This window comes from Zalophus californianus, chromosome 2 (genome assembly GCF_009762305.2).
Source record: "Zalophus californianus isolate mZalCal1 chromosome 2, mZalCal1.pri.v2, whole genome shotgun sequence".
Lineage (NCBI taxonomy): Eukaryota > Metazoa > Chordata > Mammalia > Carnivora > Otariidae > Zalophus > Zalophus californianus.
In genome coordinates, this window is record NC_045596.1 from 43,797,567 (window position 1) to 43,817,628 (window position 20,062).

The following is a 20,062-nucleotide window of genomic DNA, read 5'->3' on the forward strand; positions in this document are numbered from 1 at the left end:
TTGTCCTGTGCAGAACATTGATGCTAAAGAATCAAGAACTCAAAAGAGCTTTTTGTGTTCACACCGGGCTGGAGTAACAAAACTGGAAGACTGCAGGGACTTCAAGATCAAGGCTACTATCTCCACAAGGACATCTGCTTAATTTTAAAACTGTGTAGGGTAAGAAGGCTAAATAGTTAACTGAAAAAACTGAAAAACTTTGAAAAACAAAGTGAAATTTCCCACCTTTGGCACTTCTAAGAGGACAAAGACCATCAGGCTTTGAAGTGAAAGTCCTGGAAGACCACACTGTACAAATAAGGCAAATAAGAGGAAGAGTATCATCAAACTACTAAAATAGCAATCTAGCCTACATATAAATTAAGATGATTGGCTCCCCATTCTACCTGCCTAGAAGAAAAAGGGGACCCTGTCTGGCAAAACATACTCAGTAATGCTTACTTTATTTTGTTTTTAATCACAACGTCTGGTATTCAATAAAAGATTATAAAATAATCAACCAACTTGGATCTAATTGACATTTACATAACATCAGCCAATAACAACAGAATATATATTCTTTTTCAAATGTACATATAACATTTACCAAGACAGACCGTATTCTGGGCCCATAAAACAAATCAATATAATTAAAAGGATCCAAGTCATATAAAGTATGTTCTGTTAAAAATAACAGACCTCTGGAAAATCCTCAAATATCTAGAAACTAACACACTTCTAAATAACGTATTGGTAAAAGACACCAAAAAGCAAATTAGAGACTATTTTGAGCTGAATGAAAATGGAAAAATATATATATACATAAAAATTACTAAGCAGTACTTAGAGGGAAGTTTATAGCACACAGGGCACGGGGGAGGTGGAGAGGGAATCAGTGACCTCAGTTTGTACCCTAAGAAACTAGAAAAAGAAAACAGACTAAAACCAAAATTAAAGAAAGAAAATAATGAAGTTCAGAGCAGAAGTAGGAAATAAACAACAAAATAAAGAAAATTGGCTAAACCAAAAGCAGATTCTCTGAGAACCTTTTTTTTTTTTTTAAGATTTTATTTATTTATTTGAGAGAGAGAATGAGAGATAGAGAGCACGAGAGGGAAGAGGGTCAGAGGGAGAAGCAGACTCCCTGCTGAGCAGGGAGCCCGATGTGGGACTCGATCCTGGGACTCCAGGATCATGACCTGAGCTGAAGGCAGTCGCTTAACGAAGTGAGCCACCCAGGCACCCAGATTCTTTGAGAACCTTAATAAAATTAATAAATCTCTAGCTAGACTGATCAAGTGAAAAAGACACAGTATTAAGTCCGACTGAATATGGATTATATATTTAATTCACTATAGATTCTATAGATATTTAAAGGATATTAAGATCATAAACAACTTTACCAATAAATTCTACAACAGAGATGAAATGGATAGGTTCCCTCAGAAATTTAGCATGGGGGGGGGGCGCCTGGGTGCCTCTGTCGGTTAAGCATCTGCCTTCAGCTCAGGTCATGATCCCAGGGTCCTAGGATCGAGCCCCGCGTCAGGCTCCCTGCTTAGCAGAGAGCCTGCTTCTCCCTCTCCCTCTGCTTGCTGCTCTGCCTAACTGTGCTCTCTCGAACTCTGTCAAATAAATAAATAAAATCTTTAAAAAAAGAAAAAGAAACTTAGCATGCATGTGAAGAGCTACATAAAACAACACGACCAATAACCAACAGAAAAACAAACCATATAAGCAGACCGGGAGAAGATGCAAATACTAGAATCAATAGACAAGCATTTAAGTAACTAATCAATATATTCAAGAGAATTGGGAGTATTAAAAATCTATAAAATAGGATTAAATTAATGCTCTAGCACTCAAAATCACAATGTAAAATTAAGAATACAATAGATCTGTTTCAACAAAAGAGAAAATAGTTTTACTAATGGAATAAGGGTCAATAGAAGATACCCAAGTAAAATACTGAGAAAAAAAAAATTAAGAGATGTGTGGAACACAATCATTGACTTGTAATATGTCTAAATTGGAATCTGAAAAGAGGGAAACAGAAGCAATATTTGAAGAGGAATAACAGAACATCCTCAAATGAAAAGGCATCAAGCCATTAATTCCAAAAGCTCTACGAACATAAAGCAAAATACGATACAAAGCACACCTCAACACATTATAGTCAAACAGCTAAAACACTAAGAAAAAAGAGAAAGTCTTAAAAGTAGTCAAAGAAAAATAAGAAGACACATTATTCTCAGCCAGACTATAAGGTGATAATTACCTTCAATAAGACTGGCAGCCGACTTCAACAAAAAGCCAGAAGACAAAACATTTTTTTAATAAAGAAAAAAAAAAACTACCAACTTATTCAGTAAAAAAATTCTTCAAAAAAGAATGTGAAATTAAGACAGTCTCAAATAAAAATGGAAAAAAATCACTGTCAGTAGGTAGTATTGCCAGTATTAAAATATATACTAAAGGAAGCTATTCAGACAGAAGGAAAATGATCTCAGAAACACAAAAAGACAGGAAAGAAGAAACCTAGAAAGGGTAAATATTAAAAAAAAAATTGGCTGCTTGAAATAATACTAATAATGCCTTCTGCAGTTTAAAATATGTACAAAAAAATACAGAACAATAATAATGCAAAAAGGTTGGAGGAGTTAAGTGTAAGAAACTTGCGTTATTGGGGAATGACAGAAGTAGTCATTTGTACCATAATAAGTATACTTGTTATAATCTCTGGAATAACCACTAAAGATACAATGAAAAAAATATATAACTCGCAAATAGGAGGAAAAAACAATAAAATAACTCAAAAGAAAGCAAAACAGAAAGGATAAAAAAGAATGCAAAGCAGATGATTCAAAGAAGTCAAAGTTGATATAAGCAGCAAACTTAGCTGTAAAAAAGTAAATGAACTATTCAAAGTAAAAGACTAACATTTGATTAAAATAAATATAATCTGTATTCAAAGACATCCAGAAAACATGAAAGTTTAAAAAACTGCACATATCCCACTTACCATAAAACTGCAACAGGTACACACACACACACACACACACACACACACACACACACACACACACAAATGCCTCAGAAAATACTGAAAAAAAAATTTTACTGGGCTCATCCCTGAGGTTTTAGGTGATTTTTTCCATCATAGATTTTCTTTGTAGTTTTGGGCACTTTAATTCTTTTCTAAGGAGCAAGACCCATTTTCATAAAAACCACAACTTTTCAAAAGAAAAAAAAAATCAGTTTACAAATGTTAATGATGAGCTCCAAGAAAGTACCAGACTTACAGAAAAAGAACATGATCAAGCCTAAAAAGTTAAACGATATAAACTTATTTCACACAATGAACTCTAATCTTGAAACTAAAAAACTTTTACACCTTTATAATTATAAATACATCATATCATCACCATCTCTGATGGAGACAAAAATTATCAGGTAAGAGCTGGAAATAGGTTTTCCCATTAACTAATGGTTCCCTCACTTCTCTTGCTTCTAATAAAAATCTCTGATATTTCCACTGTACTATATATGTTAAAACTTGTAAAATAAAATTTAAGTCCTAACACTTTTCATTTTAATTTGTGGGTTGTTTCCTAAATAACTTTTTCTAATATTACCTCAACTAAAATTTAAGTTTCAACACAGAAGAAAACCAGTTACCAGTTTCATGAATCAAAACTTGACAAAGGACGTCAAAGAAAAATATACAACACCATGCATCTTAGAACCATGCTCTAGTAACTTTATTATTCTAAGTCACATAAAAAGATCAAATATTCCCAAACGCTCTATATAAAAACAAAACTCTAAGCAACTTATTTAAATATATTTAAATTGGAAGGGAAAAAAAAGGTAAAAGAGTCCTGTCTGGTATACACTATGAAAATAACAAAACCAGAATAACAACTAACATTTATTGACCACTTCACTATGGGATGCTCTTTGTTCTAAGTAATTTGCATGTGTTGTCTCATTTAATCCTCACATATTATAAACTAGTATTATCTTCCTTTTACAGATGAGAAATTGAAGTAACATTTGTCCAAGGTCATACAACCACCTAGCAGTAAAGCCAGGATTTGAATGCCAAGCAAGCTAGCTCTAGAACCTTGCACTCTTACACACCATGCTATCGATGTTAGTAATTAAGATCTTGTTAAAGTAGTATGCTTTCTTTGTTATTTTCAGGCCATAAATAAGCTTTATTTAGAATAAAACCAGATATTTTAACCAACTCGTCATGTCACTGAGACAATACTCTCTAAAAACTTCCTACTTTCATGACAGAAAAAAGTAAAAAAGCAGTCACTATCAAAAGTATATTTATTAAACCCGAGAAACTTCCAAAAATAGACAATAGAAGGCACACTAAAAACTACTGCATTAAACTGTCTGTAAGATCTTATCTATTTTCTCTTGAAAGTAATTTAACTTAGTTTTTGTCCCCGACTTAAACTAGAAGATCCAGATACCTAGGAGTAGAATAAAATGTCACAGAAATCCTATATAAAGCTAATGTCAATTTTTTGGGTGATGAAGGAGTCTTTCTTAGTATTTACATTTCCCTTTTAAGGAAATGTTTTGGAGCAAACAAAAAAACCTCTCTGTTGAACTTCATTTTAATCGTGTGTATGGACTGCTTCATAGATTCCCACCCTACTTAGAAGGCTTGTTATCCAGAAGAAGATAATTGTTATCCAAATGATTTATGCTCATGAAATGCAAAGTTAGTTTAATACAATTCAAAGTAAAACATACTTTAGAAATAAACATAAAAATCTTGGCTTCACTATTATGGATCATTATTAGATAATTATATACTTATGGTATATTTTTTCAACAAAAAGCACAAAAGTTTGGTTTAATCTGGATACTAATACAAATTCAGTATCAACCTACTGAAATTCTTTTTTTTTTAAAGGAGAAAAAAAATCTCATTTTTATTATTAGAAAATAGAAGAAAGCTTGCTATTCCTGATTTTTGTAGAGTCCCATTTACACATGACATATTTAAATACACATGACTACTTAAATTCTAATTCAAAAGTGACACCATTTTAAAAATTGTTAAGTGTCCGACTGAAAAACATCAGTTAGTAAATTTTTACACAAACATAGATGAGAGTACTCCACACCCATTAAAAATAATCATGCTGTAGAAAAATACTGACATAAAAATGTTCGGGATTCATTGTTAAGTGAACAGAATAATTTGTACTACAGTAGATGCATTATGAGCCCATTCTGTAAATATCATATGTCTTTAAGTACATTTATATTTATATAATGGCTAAACAAAATGCAGGAAGAAGATATTCCAGGTTAACAATGGCACCTCTTTGTAGTAGGATTTCCAGTGATAATGTTAAAAATTTAATTCATGCTTTTTCGTGTCTCCCAAATTTTCTACATTAGGGATGTGCTATTTTTATAACTGGGGAGAGAGATTAAGAAAAAGACAAAGACATTATTTACATTAAAGCCGTATTTTAATACAAATAAATTCTTAACTAGAGATATGGCTTAACTCTTACTAGTAAAGCCCCCATCTGTGGTTTATTTTGTTTTGTTTTTAAATACAAAACCTCTTAACATGAACCAAACTGTATTCTCGTTTTCCACTATTCTGGATGAGAATTTAAAAATTAAAGTACCTGATTAAATGTGAACTCTGAAAAAAGATGGGAATTTCTGTCTTACTATTTGACCTCATAACTGTAGAAATTAAAATACTTCTGAAAAATAAATGTAAGTCACATCCTAAGCAATATAAGTCAAAAGCAAGTCACAAAAATTTATTTTTTTACAAGTGATTTCTTCTTGCTGATTTCTAAGACTTAAAATAATAAGCAGAATTACATCTTTGTGAAATACACACCTAAAACAGGTAACAAAAGTAAGTCGACACTAGAGAGGATGGGTTTAGGTACTTTGAAATTTGCATAACCAAAAACATGGAGAAAAACAGGAATCCTAATTCACAGAAGTTACACTAACAGAGCTATATAAATGACTAACAAGTGGTTGTAAAGCAACCTATAAATATAAATGCCATAATAATTATAGTTAATTAGTAAGAAATAAATTGCTCTGACATTTTATTCTTTAAGTAATTCATACAACTCCATCTAGAATTTTAGACTTGGTAAAAGGGAAAATGCAATCTTTATTAGTACAGTGTCTATAAGAAATTACACATAAAAAAATTTATGCATCTGCAAAGAACTGGAAGGAAACAGACACAAAACAATAAAAGGTAATTTTTCTGTAATACGGAACTTCAATTTTTTACAATGTTGTTTGCTTTCATAGTTTAAAATATTTGCAGCAAACATATTTTAATTGACATAGCACTAGAAGTAAAAACGTGGGGGAGAGGGTACATTAAATATGTGCTTTGAGAAAAGGAAACAAGAAGTAATCTACTCTTAATACTAACACTGCCTGACATACTAGATGATAGATAAGTTAAATGAGAGAATTAAATTTCCTAATATTTCTAACAATCCTGAAATCTAAGAGAGGTTGTATTATAATTATCAAATTAAACATTAAGTGGCTCTTTCCTGTGGACTGTTCTAAAAACAAACAAAAAAAGCAACTATCAATTAGTCTTATAAACGTCTGCTATAATGATACAACTTAACTCCTCACTTACTCGTTAAAAGCTAAGATTTGAGCTTTCTAAATTTGTTCTATCCTTTAACTATTTAAATAGAAACTCTTCCTCCAAACGCCATGCCTGTAAAAATAAAAAGCTGGAAACAGTCTCACCCTTATAAACCTTATATATATTTTTCTCCTGGAATCTATCATTTCCTACCTTGTGTTATAATCATTACATACGTGCTCTTTTAACTACACTAGATTTCAAACCCACAGAAAGCAGGGTCAGTCGTACTGCATCTTTCTATGTATCTCACATAACTTAGTAAAGACTAAAGAGTAAAGATTTAGTGTTGATTGATCCTCTGAACTTTCTGCACACTCTATCACCTAAAAGAATTATTAGAAAGGTAGCGTTCTCTTGCAGGGGGAGAGAGGAGGTGGGTGAAGGTGTGCATACTCCTTGTCTGCTGTCAGGTAAGCACAAACCAGACCAAAAGGCCTTTTCTCTTCCTTTCCCCTTCAAAGGCTAGATTCCATCTAAGTCAATCAGCATCTCTTAGTTAAGGACAGAGTCAGCCTTCAGAGGACCTGGAGAGGTTGATGTAATCTAGGGAGTTTCTCGTGGTCTCCAAGACCACGTCAAAACCCAAAGAAAACCCTACAATGGGGACTCTAAAGAGTCCTATAAAACCCAAGGAATCCAACTCTTTCACATGAATACATTCTACAAACAGATAAATCTCACACCAGTATGATCTAACTGCAAATTGTAAAGGTACCCCAAGCTGACAGGCCCCTCACAAGTGAAAAGATGAGTATGTTCTAAGGAGTATACCATATGTTAAACTTTCTGACATACTCCAAGTTGTCTTCCTGTCCCGTGAGTAGTAACAGAGCCCATAGAGGCAAACTGACAGAAGTGACAATTCAATTTTCAATATTAAAAAGTCTATGTTTGCAAATGCACAGAAAAAGATGTAGAAGGTTAAACAACAGTGTTAACAGCAGTTATCTCTGGGGAGGGATGTGAAATAAAAGTTTAAGTGTGGAAAGGAGGTTTTCATTATATACATATTATATTGTTTTCATCTTTCATGAGCAATTTACTTCTGTAATTTTGAAAATAATATTAAGTAAAATGCTAAAATGGGATTCTATTTTTTTCAAAAAAAGGATTAATAAGCCCAATGAATTCAAATGAAAAATAAATGTCATTTTGCAGAAGCTTGGCTACTACAGACCTACAGATCAAACAGAAATAATGCAATTATCCTATCCTACAAAATAAAAAGGAATACTGGTAACATAACAAAAATGCCCATAGCAACTGTCACCCACTACTCAACATTCACTACTTTGATTATACAGTATTAGCCACCAGAGGGAGTTTCAGTACCCTCCCCTCAAAATTACATCCACTCTACATTAAAGCCCTTTTTCAATTTTAACCTAATTAAAAAGGTTACGCTAACAGAAAAAAGAAATCTTAATACAATTTTTACAGCCATCCGTAAATCATAAAAAGTTTTTATTTATTGCACCATAGAACACTGCTTCTCAATTTTATTTTAATTTTTCATAAGAACTATATTTACAAATTGACATTTCATTGAGGTTCATGTCTGATTTCCTTAAGAGAAAAGTTTCCTAGTCTAAAAAGCAAACTACCTGGACAATCAAGTCTATCATCACTTTAATGGGGTGTTCATATTCTCCAATTATCACAACTTTGTGGTTAAAAAGTAAAATTTTATACAACTATGACTCCTAAAAAGAGGAAAAGGGACACAAAACTAGCCTCTGAGAACAGCATAATCCAGCCATAATGCCCAGTATAAATAATGCCATTATATATTTTAGCAAAGCAAAATACAACTAAGCATCTTTATGAGTTAGTCTGTGATGTCAGCATCTTAAAAATTAAAGTAGAAGAGCCCAGCCTATCTTAAACTTTCTTTCAATGTTAGTTCATTTTTCTTAAAAAACATTAAGATAAATCATACTGAAAATGGCCAAAATCACAAGTAATGGAACAGAGACAGGCAGACGGGGCAAAACCCACATAGCAAATTACTTTGGAGAGAAGGATTGTTTAATCTAGTTTATGAGTCTGTAACATAGTCACAAAAAAATTTTTAATACAAAGACATATACAGTGTACATCTCATTTCCCACCTCCTTTCATCAGGCTACTACTTCTCCCTCTCTCCCACTGTTATTAATTTCCCAGTATCCTCCCAGTTTCTTTATAATTGAAGAGCAGACACAAGTTCATATTCTTATTCCTCCCCCACATCTTTCTTAACACAAAGTAGCACATTATTCACACTGTCCTACACCTTGGGGTTTTTTTTTTCCTCTTTATAACATACTTTGGAGATCTTTCCATGCCAGTGCACAAAAAGCTTCCTCATTCTTTTTCTCATAGCTGATCATGACTAATTCTACCACAACTTTCATCTGTCTTCTGGCTAACCTTTAATGACATTCTATTCATTCAAATACGTAATACCTGAATTAGTTTCCTTCCACCAACAAGATTTTAAAACAAATCAGATTTGAGGTGTCCCAGGGGATAACTTTCAAGAAAGCAACTCACTAGCTAAATTATATCCTTTTCAGAACGTTTGCTTTTGAAGCAGGTGAAGGGGCAAACATACCACAACTCTCTTAACACCAAAAATAAAACTACAAATTAGAATGCAATCTTCAAGTGAAATTACCTTTTTTTTGATTTGGGGGATCAGCATAATAGTCATATCAACAGTGACTGTAAAACTTTCTTCTTGTGCTTTTCTTTCACTGTAAAAGAAAACATTGATTTTTTTTTTTTAAGGCTAGTAAGCCTTGAATTCAGCCCTATAGCTTGGCATCCTAACAGCAAGAAAACGACCACCTGATTCGATCTTTCATCCGCCAGGTCAGAGGCCGAGGCATTCATCTTTCAGGATCCTGCTATTACCAACAGGACGACTTCTACATCAACGAAAACACTTCGAAGAACATAAGCTCTGCGGCGCTACGTGTTGGAAATTACACACCAGGGGCCAGAGCGCCAGGACAGACTCCAGCTTCGCGGGCGGAAAGAGATCTAGAACAGCCAGCCGCGGTGGTGACAGCGCGGGGAGGCGCGAGTCGCCAGAAGGAAGACCCGGCGCAGCGCCGCGAGCCCTCGAACCCGCGCAGTCGCCCGAGCTGGGCGCGCCGAGCGGCGCGTTCCCCGGGAACCGAGCCCCGGAACCACGACCACTAACGGAACCAGCCCACGGGCGGCGGCCGCCGCTCGGACAGCGGACCGCGGCGCGCGGGCCGGGCGCCGGGAGGGTGGGGGTTCCCCGGAGGAGCTGGCCGCCCCGGCGCCCCATTGGGCGCCGCTCCAAACGTGCCCGAGTTGTGACAGGAATAAAGTGGGTCACAAGGCCTAGCGGGTCCCCAGCGAAAGCCCTCTCGGCACCGCGTCTCTGGCTTTCCCGGCCGCTGGAATGGCCCCAGCCCGGAGGCGCGCTCCGGCCACCGGCCCCTCCGTGCACCCCAATCCCGCCCCTGCCCCGCAGGTAACCCCAGGAGCCCCGGAGGGCCCCTCAACAAGGGCGCGACTCCACCCCAACTCCCGGGAAAGGGCACACTAGGACGATAGACAAAACTTGGGCTTCAGCTCCCGCCTTCCCCTCCCTCGGCCGCCGCCCCCCGGCCCCACACACACACCGCCCACCGCTCCCTCCCCTTCCCCGCGCCCTCACCGTGTGGCTTGCGGCGGCTCCGGCTTCTTCCCTCCCCCACCCTGGAGTCTGGCTGCGGTGACTCGGAACCACTAACCCGGAGCGTCCAGGAGACACCGCGGCTCCCAGCACAAGCAGCACCTGGGGCTGAGTGGCGCCCCCCACCCACTTCCAAAAAAATTCACCGCTACTGCCGCCCGCTGCTCCCCCTCCCTTCCCTTCCCCTCCTCCACCGGCACCGGGAGCACGCATGCGCCGCCGAGGCAAGCCTACCGGCAGACTTCAAGCCCCAGGCCCACCCGGTGGGGCTCCACTCACCGGGAGCGCGCACGCGTCGGCGGCCAGATTTCCTTCGCGCTCTCGCTCTCGGGGGTTTCCTTTTTAAGCCGGTAGCCGCAAGCCTAGTCTGTGATTGCGCTCCCTGCTGGCGCATGCGTCGTCAGTGACCCCCGCGGGCTCCGACGGCCGGCGCTCTGCATTTGCCCCTCCCCTCACTCTCCCTTTCCCTGGCGCAACCGGGTGCGCATGCGACTTGCCCCGTTAGGCAGCGCGGAGTCGCGGAGGGGATCCCGGGCGCCGAAGAGACTCCGGCTCCCTCGGGCCGTGCGTCTGCGCCGTCCGCGGAGGGAAACCGGGATCTCCCCGGCGCCCCCTTCCTCGCACTCATTACTGGGGAGGCGGGGCCTGGTCGGGTAGAGGGTACGCCGGTCGGGGTAGCGTTGGCGTTGGGTCCGGGGAGCGAGGAGGAGGAGGGAGAGCTTCTCGCCGGGTGAGGCATCCGGGGGCCCGAAAGGGGACCCTCTCTCCTTTGAAAAGCAAATCACTTTGCCAGCACGCCAGGGAAGATTTTCCGGGTGTTGGCAGGCGGAAGGCTTTTTTCATTCTCTAGCGGCATCACTCGTGTATCCTCTCTTGGGGCTGGGAGAGGTTATTTGCGAAGGTGGATGGACGTCCCGAGACATTTTTCCTTCTCTCTGGAAGGAGCACGGCTCCGGTCGCTTCTTATTGGTTGGGTGGGTCTGCGGAGACCGGATATGCGCCCCGGGCTGGAGGAGGGAGGCAAAAGAGGGTCAGGATGTGTTCGTTTGGAGTTTTTCCCCTGGCCTTAAAGGTTTGGTGACAGTATAGTGGAAGATGGGGGATGAAGCAACGGGGATACACCAGGACTTGATTTGCACGGCTTCCCTTGTTAGAAAAATGTATGAATACTTTCTACTTTCGTTAGGGGAAATTACTTCCCTTGATGCTTAAAACACACTTGATCCGCATGGGAAAGCACGTTTCAGTAGTTGTAAATGATTGGAACGGAGGTCTCTACAGTCCTAATTCCTAGTAGTTGTCATGTTTTAATGAATGTCCTTTGGATTTAAAATAGAAGCCATCTTGTTTCAAAAAATAAACAACTGTTTGGGCTATAAATTGCTCCTTTTGAGGTAACATTCACCTCAGTAAGCATTTAAAATTCTTGTTGGGGACGCCTGGATGGCTCAGTTAAGCGTCTGCCTTCGGCTCAGGTCATAATCCCAGGGTCCTGGGATTGAGTCCCACGTGGGGATTCTTGCTCAGCGGGGAACCTGCTTCTCCTGCCTGCTGTCCGCCCCCCCCCCCCCCCCGCTTGTGTGCGCTCTCTCTCTGACAAATAATTTAAAAAATAAAATAAAATTCTTCCTGAATGCTCAGAGAAAATATCAAAATTGAGGAACTGAGGATTTTTCCGTCAAGAGTGGGAAAAGAAGGATTTGTTAAGCTACTCCATTATAGAGCAGAAGGGATTTTAGTAGACATTTTTGTCCAGCATTCATTCCCTATTCTGATAATTTCCTTTGGAAAACTATTCACTCAGTGCACGTGGCTGCAGCAGGACTCCAGGGGGAAAGCATATTTGAGTTAATCCTCTGCCTTAGGCTGGGTTTACCAAGAAGTGTGCTCTGTCTTTGACAATGGATTTAAATCTGGAAAAAGGATAGGCCCAAAGCCATCTCTTCACTCGTGGATTATCTTGAGAAAGAAGGTAACATGGAAAAAAGCAGATTGAAAGATGGAGATTTGGCCTGGAAACATGTCTGATGCCCTGAATCCAATGTGGACTAAATAACTGGAAACAGTTAAATTAGTCAGTTCTTTCATGTATTTGTTTTATTGTTTAAACCAGTGAGAGGTTTTCTGTCACTTGCTACCATGAATCCTAAGGGATGCTGGTAAGCAGGAGAGGAGACAAGGTTAATAATAAGGATAAGGTAGATTGCAGCCAGACCAGAGAGTTTGAATGCTTCCCTTATGACATGGATGTTTATATTCTGTTCTAGAGAAAGTGATCCTTCCTCAGTTCTACATCATCTAGACTTCGTATCTTCAAAAATACCTTTGCCCCTTTTAATGGTTCCATTGTCCTCTTGGTCACTACTCTCAACGTTCATCTTTGACTCCTTCCTCTCTCACTTTCTTTATTTAATCATTTACCAAGCCCTGTTGATAATCCTGTTTCTCTGCTCAGTGATCTGCCACTGCTTGAGTATTTCCCACAGTTTGGCTCACATTTTATCTGTTCCTCCCATATTCTCTCCAAGAAGAAAACTATCAGATGTTTCTAATAACTTTTCCAACTTCCAGATTCTACTTTTCCCTTAAAATAGACATTCTGCCTCATAGTTTCGCGGATCCTAAATTTATTTCCCCAGCCTAAACACAGTTTATATATATAATTTAAATATTCTGTTAATTCCTTCTCATACACCTTGCTGTTACTTAAACTGGGCATTTCCAATGCTCTTTCAAACTGATTCTCCTAGCTGATGTCTTGATAGAGACAATATAGCTTAGTTGTTAAGAGTACAAAATTGGAAACTAAACTGCCTGGATTGAAATCCCACCTCTTAATATTTGCATGACTTTGAGCAAGTTATTTCTCTGTTCATTTTTCTCATCTGTAAAATGAGAATAGCAAACCTATCTCATGGGATAATTGAGGTATAGAAAATAGATGTAGTTGTGTACGTGTGTGTGTGTAAGTAATAGTACATAAGAGATCCCATGTAAGTGTTGGCTAGTATTTTTAAGTAGGCTCCACACCCAACGTGGGGCTCAACCTCATGATTCTAAGATCAAGAGTCACACGCTGTAACGACTCAGCCAGCCAGTTGCTCCTAAGTGTTGGCTATTATTAATGATATCCCTTTTGTGTAATTCTTATGTCTCTTGCTCAAATTCTTCCCCTAGTTCCTGGGTCCCATCAGTTACAAAATCCTGTGTGTCCTTTCATAATACCTCTCTTATCCATCCTTTCATTAACATTACTAGTTTCACCATTATAAAGTAAATTGGAACATAGGAAATTTAAGATATGTATAATAGGGAATATAAGGAAAGTTTGTGGGGTTTTTTTATTTTTTTAAAGATTTTTATTTATTTGACAGAGAGCACAGTAGAGCAGCAGGCAGAGGGAGAGGGAGAAGCAGGCTCTCCACTGAGCAGGGAGCCCGACATGGGGCTTGACCCCAGGACCCTGGGATCATGACCTGAGTAGAAGGCAGCCGCCCAACTGGCTGAGCCACCCAGGCGCCCCTGTGGGGGTTTGTTTTGTTTTGTTTTGTTTAAGAAATCTCCATGGTTTAGCCAATTACTAATACTGTTTCTAGACCCTTTAAAATAGAGGGAAGTACAATAATATGAGGTGGTATTACAGACTTTGTAGTCAAAGGTCTGGGCTTAAATCCTGGCTAATAATAAACTAAGAGACACTGAACAAGTTAAATAATTTCTCTGAGCTTCAGAGCATTTATCTGTAAAGGTAGAAGAATAAGCATCTCAGAATTGTGATGATCAAATGTAAATTATAAACTGCTACATAAAGGTTATGTGGTAAGGAATGGTGGTTTTAGATGTTTACAATTCGTTGTTGGAACCTAGGAATGGTTGAAATGACTCATAAATTTTAACTCCAGCCTACACCTCTCATTTGGGCTCCATACATGTATGTCCAGTTGCCTACCTGATGTCTCCTCTTGGGTATCTCAAATATCTTGCATGTCCCCTTCAATCTTTTCTCTACAGAGCAGCATGAATATTCTTTTGGAAATATGAATGAAATCACATGTTCCTACTTGAAACCCTTTTGTTCCCCATTTCATTCAAATTCCTAATCATGGTCACGATACTGTTTCATCTAGCCCTTGCTCTCTCTCCAATCTCATGTTCTCCATTTTCTCCTTTTCCCATAACACTCCCACCTAGAAATTTCCTTCAATTCCTTGCTAATCTCTTTATTCTCTGGCATTGGCACATGTTGTGCCCTTGCCTGAACCACCTTCCTACAATTTCTCATGGCTGGCTCCTCAGTCTTCATGTCTCAAAGTTCTAACTACCCGATTTTTAAGTAGGTCTCTCTCCTACCTCTCTGCTGCCCCGCCCCCCCCAGAGTACCCACAGTTACTGCATATTGTTGTGCCCACTGTTTCCTCCATAATATTTACTAAGTTTAAGTTACATGTATATTTGTTTGACACTTGTTTTCTTATTAACTAACATCCCCACCATCACATGGTAAACTCCAAGAGGCAAGAACTATGTGTTTTGTCCACCACTGAATTTGCAGCATCTGTTTCAGTGCCTGAGGTGAATGAATGAATGGATGAATGAATACATGAAAGGTAAAACATGCTAGAAAGAAGATTTTTAGGATTATCTTTATATCCTAGATTATGAATGCAGGTGGCAGATTATAATCCTATCAAAGCATTAGCCTTAATAATGTGTTTTAAAGTACAAAAGGGAGATAAACAAATCAAATAGTGAAATACGATAACTCTTAATAACCAAGAGTGTGGAGGAAGAGTTAAAGAATGCATACAAGATATCTTTAAGGGGTTTGATATTGAGTGCTGCCCAATCACCTAAGGATCTCATTAAAACAAAAATTCTAATTCAGTTAGTCTGGGATGGGGCCTGAGATTCTGCATTTCTAAGCAGCCTCCAGGGATGCTCCAAATTCCAGGACCATACTTTGACAAACAAGGCACTGTAAAGTAGGGAAGGAAATTGCATGGTTGGGCGGCAAGGAATAGAGAAAAATATTAGGTTGGGATATATGAAATATCCATTTTTAATAGGTCCAAAACTGTTGAATATTGGCAATTAAAAAAAACTTTTAAGTTTGTATACCATTAAATAAAAATTCAATAAAATGGAAAACAAATATTAAATAATTTCTCTGCATTCTGACGAATATTTATCCCTACTGAAATGGGAATGTGTAAATGAAATAACTATGGGAGTAATACTGACCTACAATGGCAGGTGTGAAGACTTGACGGAATAATGTGTGTGTTTGGGCATGTGTGCACACACATCGTTTGAAAAAGATTGGAATCACAGCCACTTAAAACATGCTATAATTTTATGATTTTTACAAATGTTAAAGTCTTCATGAACTGTTCTTGTGAATAAAAACTTACTGCCACCTGGTGGATTTGAGTTAAGAGTTAGAAGGGAAATACATATCTTTTTATTCAGGTATCTTAAATACTATGATACTTCCTCTGTTAATTTTAACTTAAAAAAAGAAAATAAATATGTATTTACTAAAAAAATTACAATTAGGGGGACTTTTTGCATTTGGTTTTAACGAGATATGATAATGTTTGTATTTATATGCATTACATGATATTAAAGTTACATTTTAACTTTATAATATGGCTTTTCATTTCCACAACTTTTATCCTATTTAGAAACATATCCATCCATTTGTTAAAGAGAACTTTAGGGGTTGGACCAGTATAGGTTATTATTTCTCTTACATGTGTCCATAATACTATAAAAAAAGACCATCTTATGCAACCCTCAACTTTCCCTCCCTTCATCCCAAGATGTATGTTACCCTTCTTAGCTATCTCAGAGGAAAGGGATCTTCCCAATCCTTTGCAAAGTTAGATCATTTGGTTTTATCTTACCTGGTTACCGTATTCAAATCTGTATTTAACTTTCCTCCCACTTCCTCATTGTCTGCCGCCTCTATGATTCCTACCCCCCCACCCCCAAGAGCAGCAGTCTTTTCTTGACTCCATGTTGACTGTCTCAGTTCTCACCAATTTATGTTTGTAATTTAATCATTTAAACGTAGTCTAGATTCTCTCACAAACATCAGTGAACATCTGCAATCAGAATGATGGGTCTTCAATACAAACAAAGTAGAAGAATAAAGTGTTATTGAGGGCGCCTGGGTGGCTCAGTTGGTTAAGCGACTGCCTTCGGCTCAGGTCATGATCCTGGAGTCCCGGGATCGAGTCCCACATCGGGCTCCCTGCTCAGCAGAGAGTCGGCTTCTCCTTCTCACCCTCCTCCCTCTCATGCTCTCTGTCTCTCATTCTCTCTCTCAAATAAATAAATAAAATCTTTAAAAAATAAAATAAAATGTTATTGAACTATTACATGCTGGATTTACCACCCCTTTCTCTAAAAGTGCTGTTCATTACTAAGCCAAAATAAAACATCCTGTAGGTCTTCTGCAATGTCCTAATATTGTATACTTTTTCTTTTTTTTTTAAAGATTTTATTTATTTGAGAGAGAGAGAATGAGAGACAGAGAGCACAAGAGGGAAGAGGGTCAGAGGGAGAAGCAGACTCCCCGCTGAGCAGGGAGCCCAATATGGGACTCGATCCCGGGACTCCAGGATCATGACCTGAGCCGAAGGCAGTCGCTTAACCAACTGAGCCACCCAGGCGCCCTATTGTATACTTTTTCATGATGAATTCCTCTGTGATTAGTATTAAAACATAGGTAAGCCTCACAATATATCACTTCTGATTTAGAAACTTCACATGTCAGGTGCCTTTTATTTAAAAAAATAAAAAAAAGAACTATTAAAAACAATAATAATGAGTACAGGTGTTTCTTTTTTTTAAAGATTTTATTTATTTATTTGAGAGAGAATGAGAGATAGAGAGCACGAGAGGGAAGAGGGTCAGAGGGAGAAGCAGACTCCCCGCTGAGCAGGGAGCCCGATGTGGGACTCGATCCTGGGACTCCAGGATCATGACCCGAGCCGAAGGCAGTCGCTTAACCAACTGAGCCACCCAGGCGCCCAGTACAGGTGTTTCTTATGTACTTTTCAGAATCCTTAAATTGTATTTTTCTATTGAGTGGTTAATTTTTTTTTTAAAGATTTTATTTATTTATTCATGAGAGACAGAGTGGAGGGGAGAGAGAGAGAGAAGCAGAGGGAGAAGCAGGCTCCCAAGGAGCAGGGAGCCCGATGCGGGACTCGATCCCAGGACCTCGGGATCATGACCCGAGCCGAAGGCAGATGCTTAACCATCTGAGCCACCCAGGCGCCCCGAGTGGTTAATTTTTTTTTTAACAGGTAAGAGGTTTCCAGGAAAAAATGTATGGTCATAAATTTAAGTATTTTCACTCAAGGCCCCTAAATAATAGAATTTAAAATCTATTGATATAGTGGCACCTGACTGGTTTAGTCAGTAGAGCATGTGACTTAATCTCAGGGTCATGAGTTCAAACCCCCCATGGGGTGTGGAGCCTACTTAAAAAATAATAATAATAGGAGCATCTGGGTGGCTCAGTCAGTTAAGCGGCTGCTTTTGGCTCAGGTCATGTGGGATCAAGCCCCGCATCTGGCTCTCTGATCAGCAGGAAGCCTGCTTCTCCCTCTCTCTCTGTCAAATAAATAAATAAATAAAATCTTTTAAAAAAAATAAGAAAAAGAAGAAAATAAAAATAAAATCTATTGATGTAAATGAAATGAAATTTCATGGTCATCTTTCATTATATTCATTCATAGGCCTCTTTGGGAGTAAGCAACACAGAGGACTTGTAATATTGGTGCTCTTATCCAACATGGGTCAAAAAGAGGATAAACCACAGAAAAATATTAAGGGTTCAGTACAAACTCGGCTTTCGTTGGAGGCAATAAATATTCTGAAATACGTGAAAGTTTTTTAAATGATATATAAGCTATCATTCTAATATAAATATGAAAATAAATCCATAAATTTTCTGATCTCTGATTACAAAGGCAGTGAAAAACATTCAGTAAGTAATTTGCAGCTATTTATTAAATATTTCTATTTGGTATCATCATTATCACTGTTTGAACTACTAGTGTCATCATAAAAAGAAGTGTTTCTAATTGAAGATACCATCACATCTACAATGCCTTTTTTGGGGTTTTCTTCTAAATCAGTCTGTATTGCTCCAACTTCTGCTAGTTTCCATTCAAGTTCTGCAATAAATAACCCATCATTAAATCAGATAAAAATCTTGGAAAATGAAAATAACTCCTCATCTATGTGAAATAGTAATTGATGCTAATAAAATTAATGTGTAAATGAGGATATATTTAGAACTGAGTGACAATGAAAGTACTGCAATATCAAAACACATATTGGATACAACAAAGTTATACTTAAAGGGAGAAATTATGGCTAAAATGTTTATTTTAAATTGACTAAAAATAAGTGGCTTAAAAGTTCAAATCAAGAAGCTAGGAAAAGAACAATAAAGTATACCCAAGAAAAGCTGAAAGAGGAATATAATGAAGAAAAGACTTATTAGCAAAAATAGAAAAACAAAATCAGTATAGGTGACCGACAAAATCAAAAGCTCATTCTTTGAAGAAACTAATAGACATACCTCAGCAAAAATGATCACAAAAGGAAAGAAATCAATTCATATAAAGAATTTACATGGGACGTAACCAAGGTAAAGATTCTAATATGGCTATGACACTATGAAAAAGTTATACCAAGACATGTGAAAACTTCAATGGGAAAATTTTAACAAAAATATAAATTACCAAAATATATCTGAGAGAGAAACCAAAAGAATTGAACTGATAATCCAAAACCCCAGTCCCTATAAATTCATAATTTTGTTAAATTTATTCCTAAGTACCGTATGGATGAACAGAACATTTATGAGGCAAATTACAAAACACACTTCTGAGAAAAATTATAAAATATGTTACAAAATGTAATATATGTATCTCTGAGGAAAATTACAAAAAACAAAAGACCAAGATAAGTGATGAGATGTATCTCATTCATGGATTGGAACTTCCACTGTTATTGGATATCAAGGCTCCAACAAATCATCTATAAATATGATTCTAATAATCAACAGGATTTTTCATGTAAGTGGACTAATTCCAACATTCACATGAAATTCTGAAAAAGATTTGCCCTGCTGGAGACAACTGTAGATTTGTTATAAAGCTGTAGTAATAAATGCAGTGCTGTATTGATTCAGGGACAGACAAATAGTAAAGACTTCAGAAATAAATTGAAGCATTTGTGGAACCATGAGAAATGACATTAGGAAACATTAAAAATCAGTGGGGAAAACACCTCACATACATTAGGATTGTTACTATACAAAACACACACACACAGAGTAAACAAGTGTTGGTGAGGATGTAGAGAAACTGGCACTTCTGTGCACTGTTGGTGGGAGTGTAAAATGGGGCAGCCACTATGCAAAACTGTATGCTGTTTCTCAAAAACTTAAAATAGAATTACTATATGATCCAGCAATTCTACTTCCAAATACATACCCAAAAGACTGGGACTAGAACAGATTATTTGTACACCTATGTTCATAGCAGCATGATTTACAAAAGCCTAAAGGTAGAAGCAACCCAAGTGTCCATGGACAGATGAATGGATAAACAAAATGTGGTCCAAACATAAAATGGAATATTATTCAGTCTTAAAAAGGAAGGAAATTCTGG

General features: G+C 37.9%; 2 protein-coding genes across 9 annotated transcripts in view; both read right to left on the reverse strand.

Moving 5' to 3' along the window:
• The window catches only part of CLOCK (clock circadian regulator), a 139,009-nt gene extending 128,486 nt beyond the window's left edge, over nt 1-10,523 (reverse strand). The window contains 2 exon segments of the mRNA XM_035726414.1: nt 9,330-9,408; nt 10,347-10,523. The gene's annotated coding sequence lies outside the window, so the exon portion shown is untranslated.
• Nucleotides 10,524-18,250: 7,727 nt separating this feature from the next.
• Nucleotides 18,251-20,062, reverse strand: part of PDCL2 (phosducin like 2) — a 229,424-nt gene continuing 227,612 nt past the window's right edge. For 4 of the 8 annotated variants that reach the window (XM_027600744.1, XM_035725330.1, XM_027600742.1 and 1 more), the window contains one exon: nt 18,252-18,556. In XM_027600744.1, coding sequence (XP_027456545.1) covers nt 18,399-18,556 — 158 coding nt within the window. In that variant the 3' untranslated portion in view covers nt 18,252-18,398. Of the gene's footprint in view, nt 18,557-20,062 lie in introns of all 8 variants that reach the window. The other 4 variants (XM_027600747.1, XM_027600746.1, XM_027600745.2 and 1 more) reach the window with 3 other exon arrangements.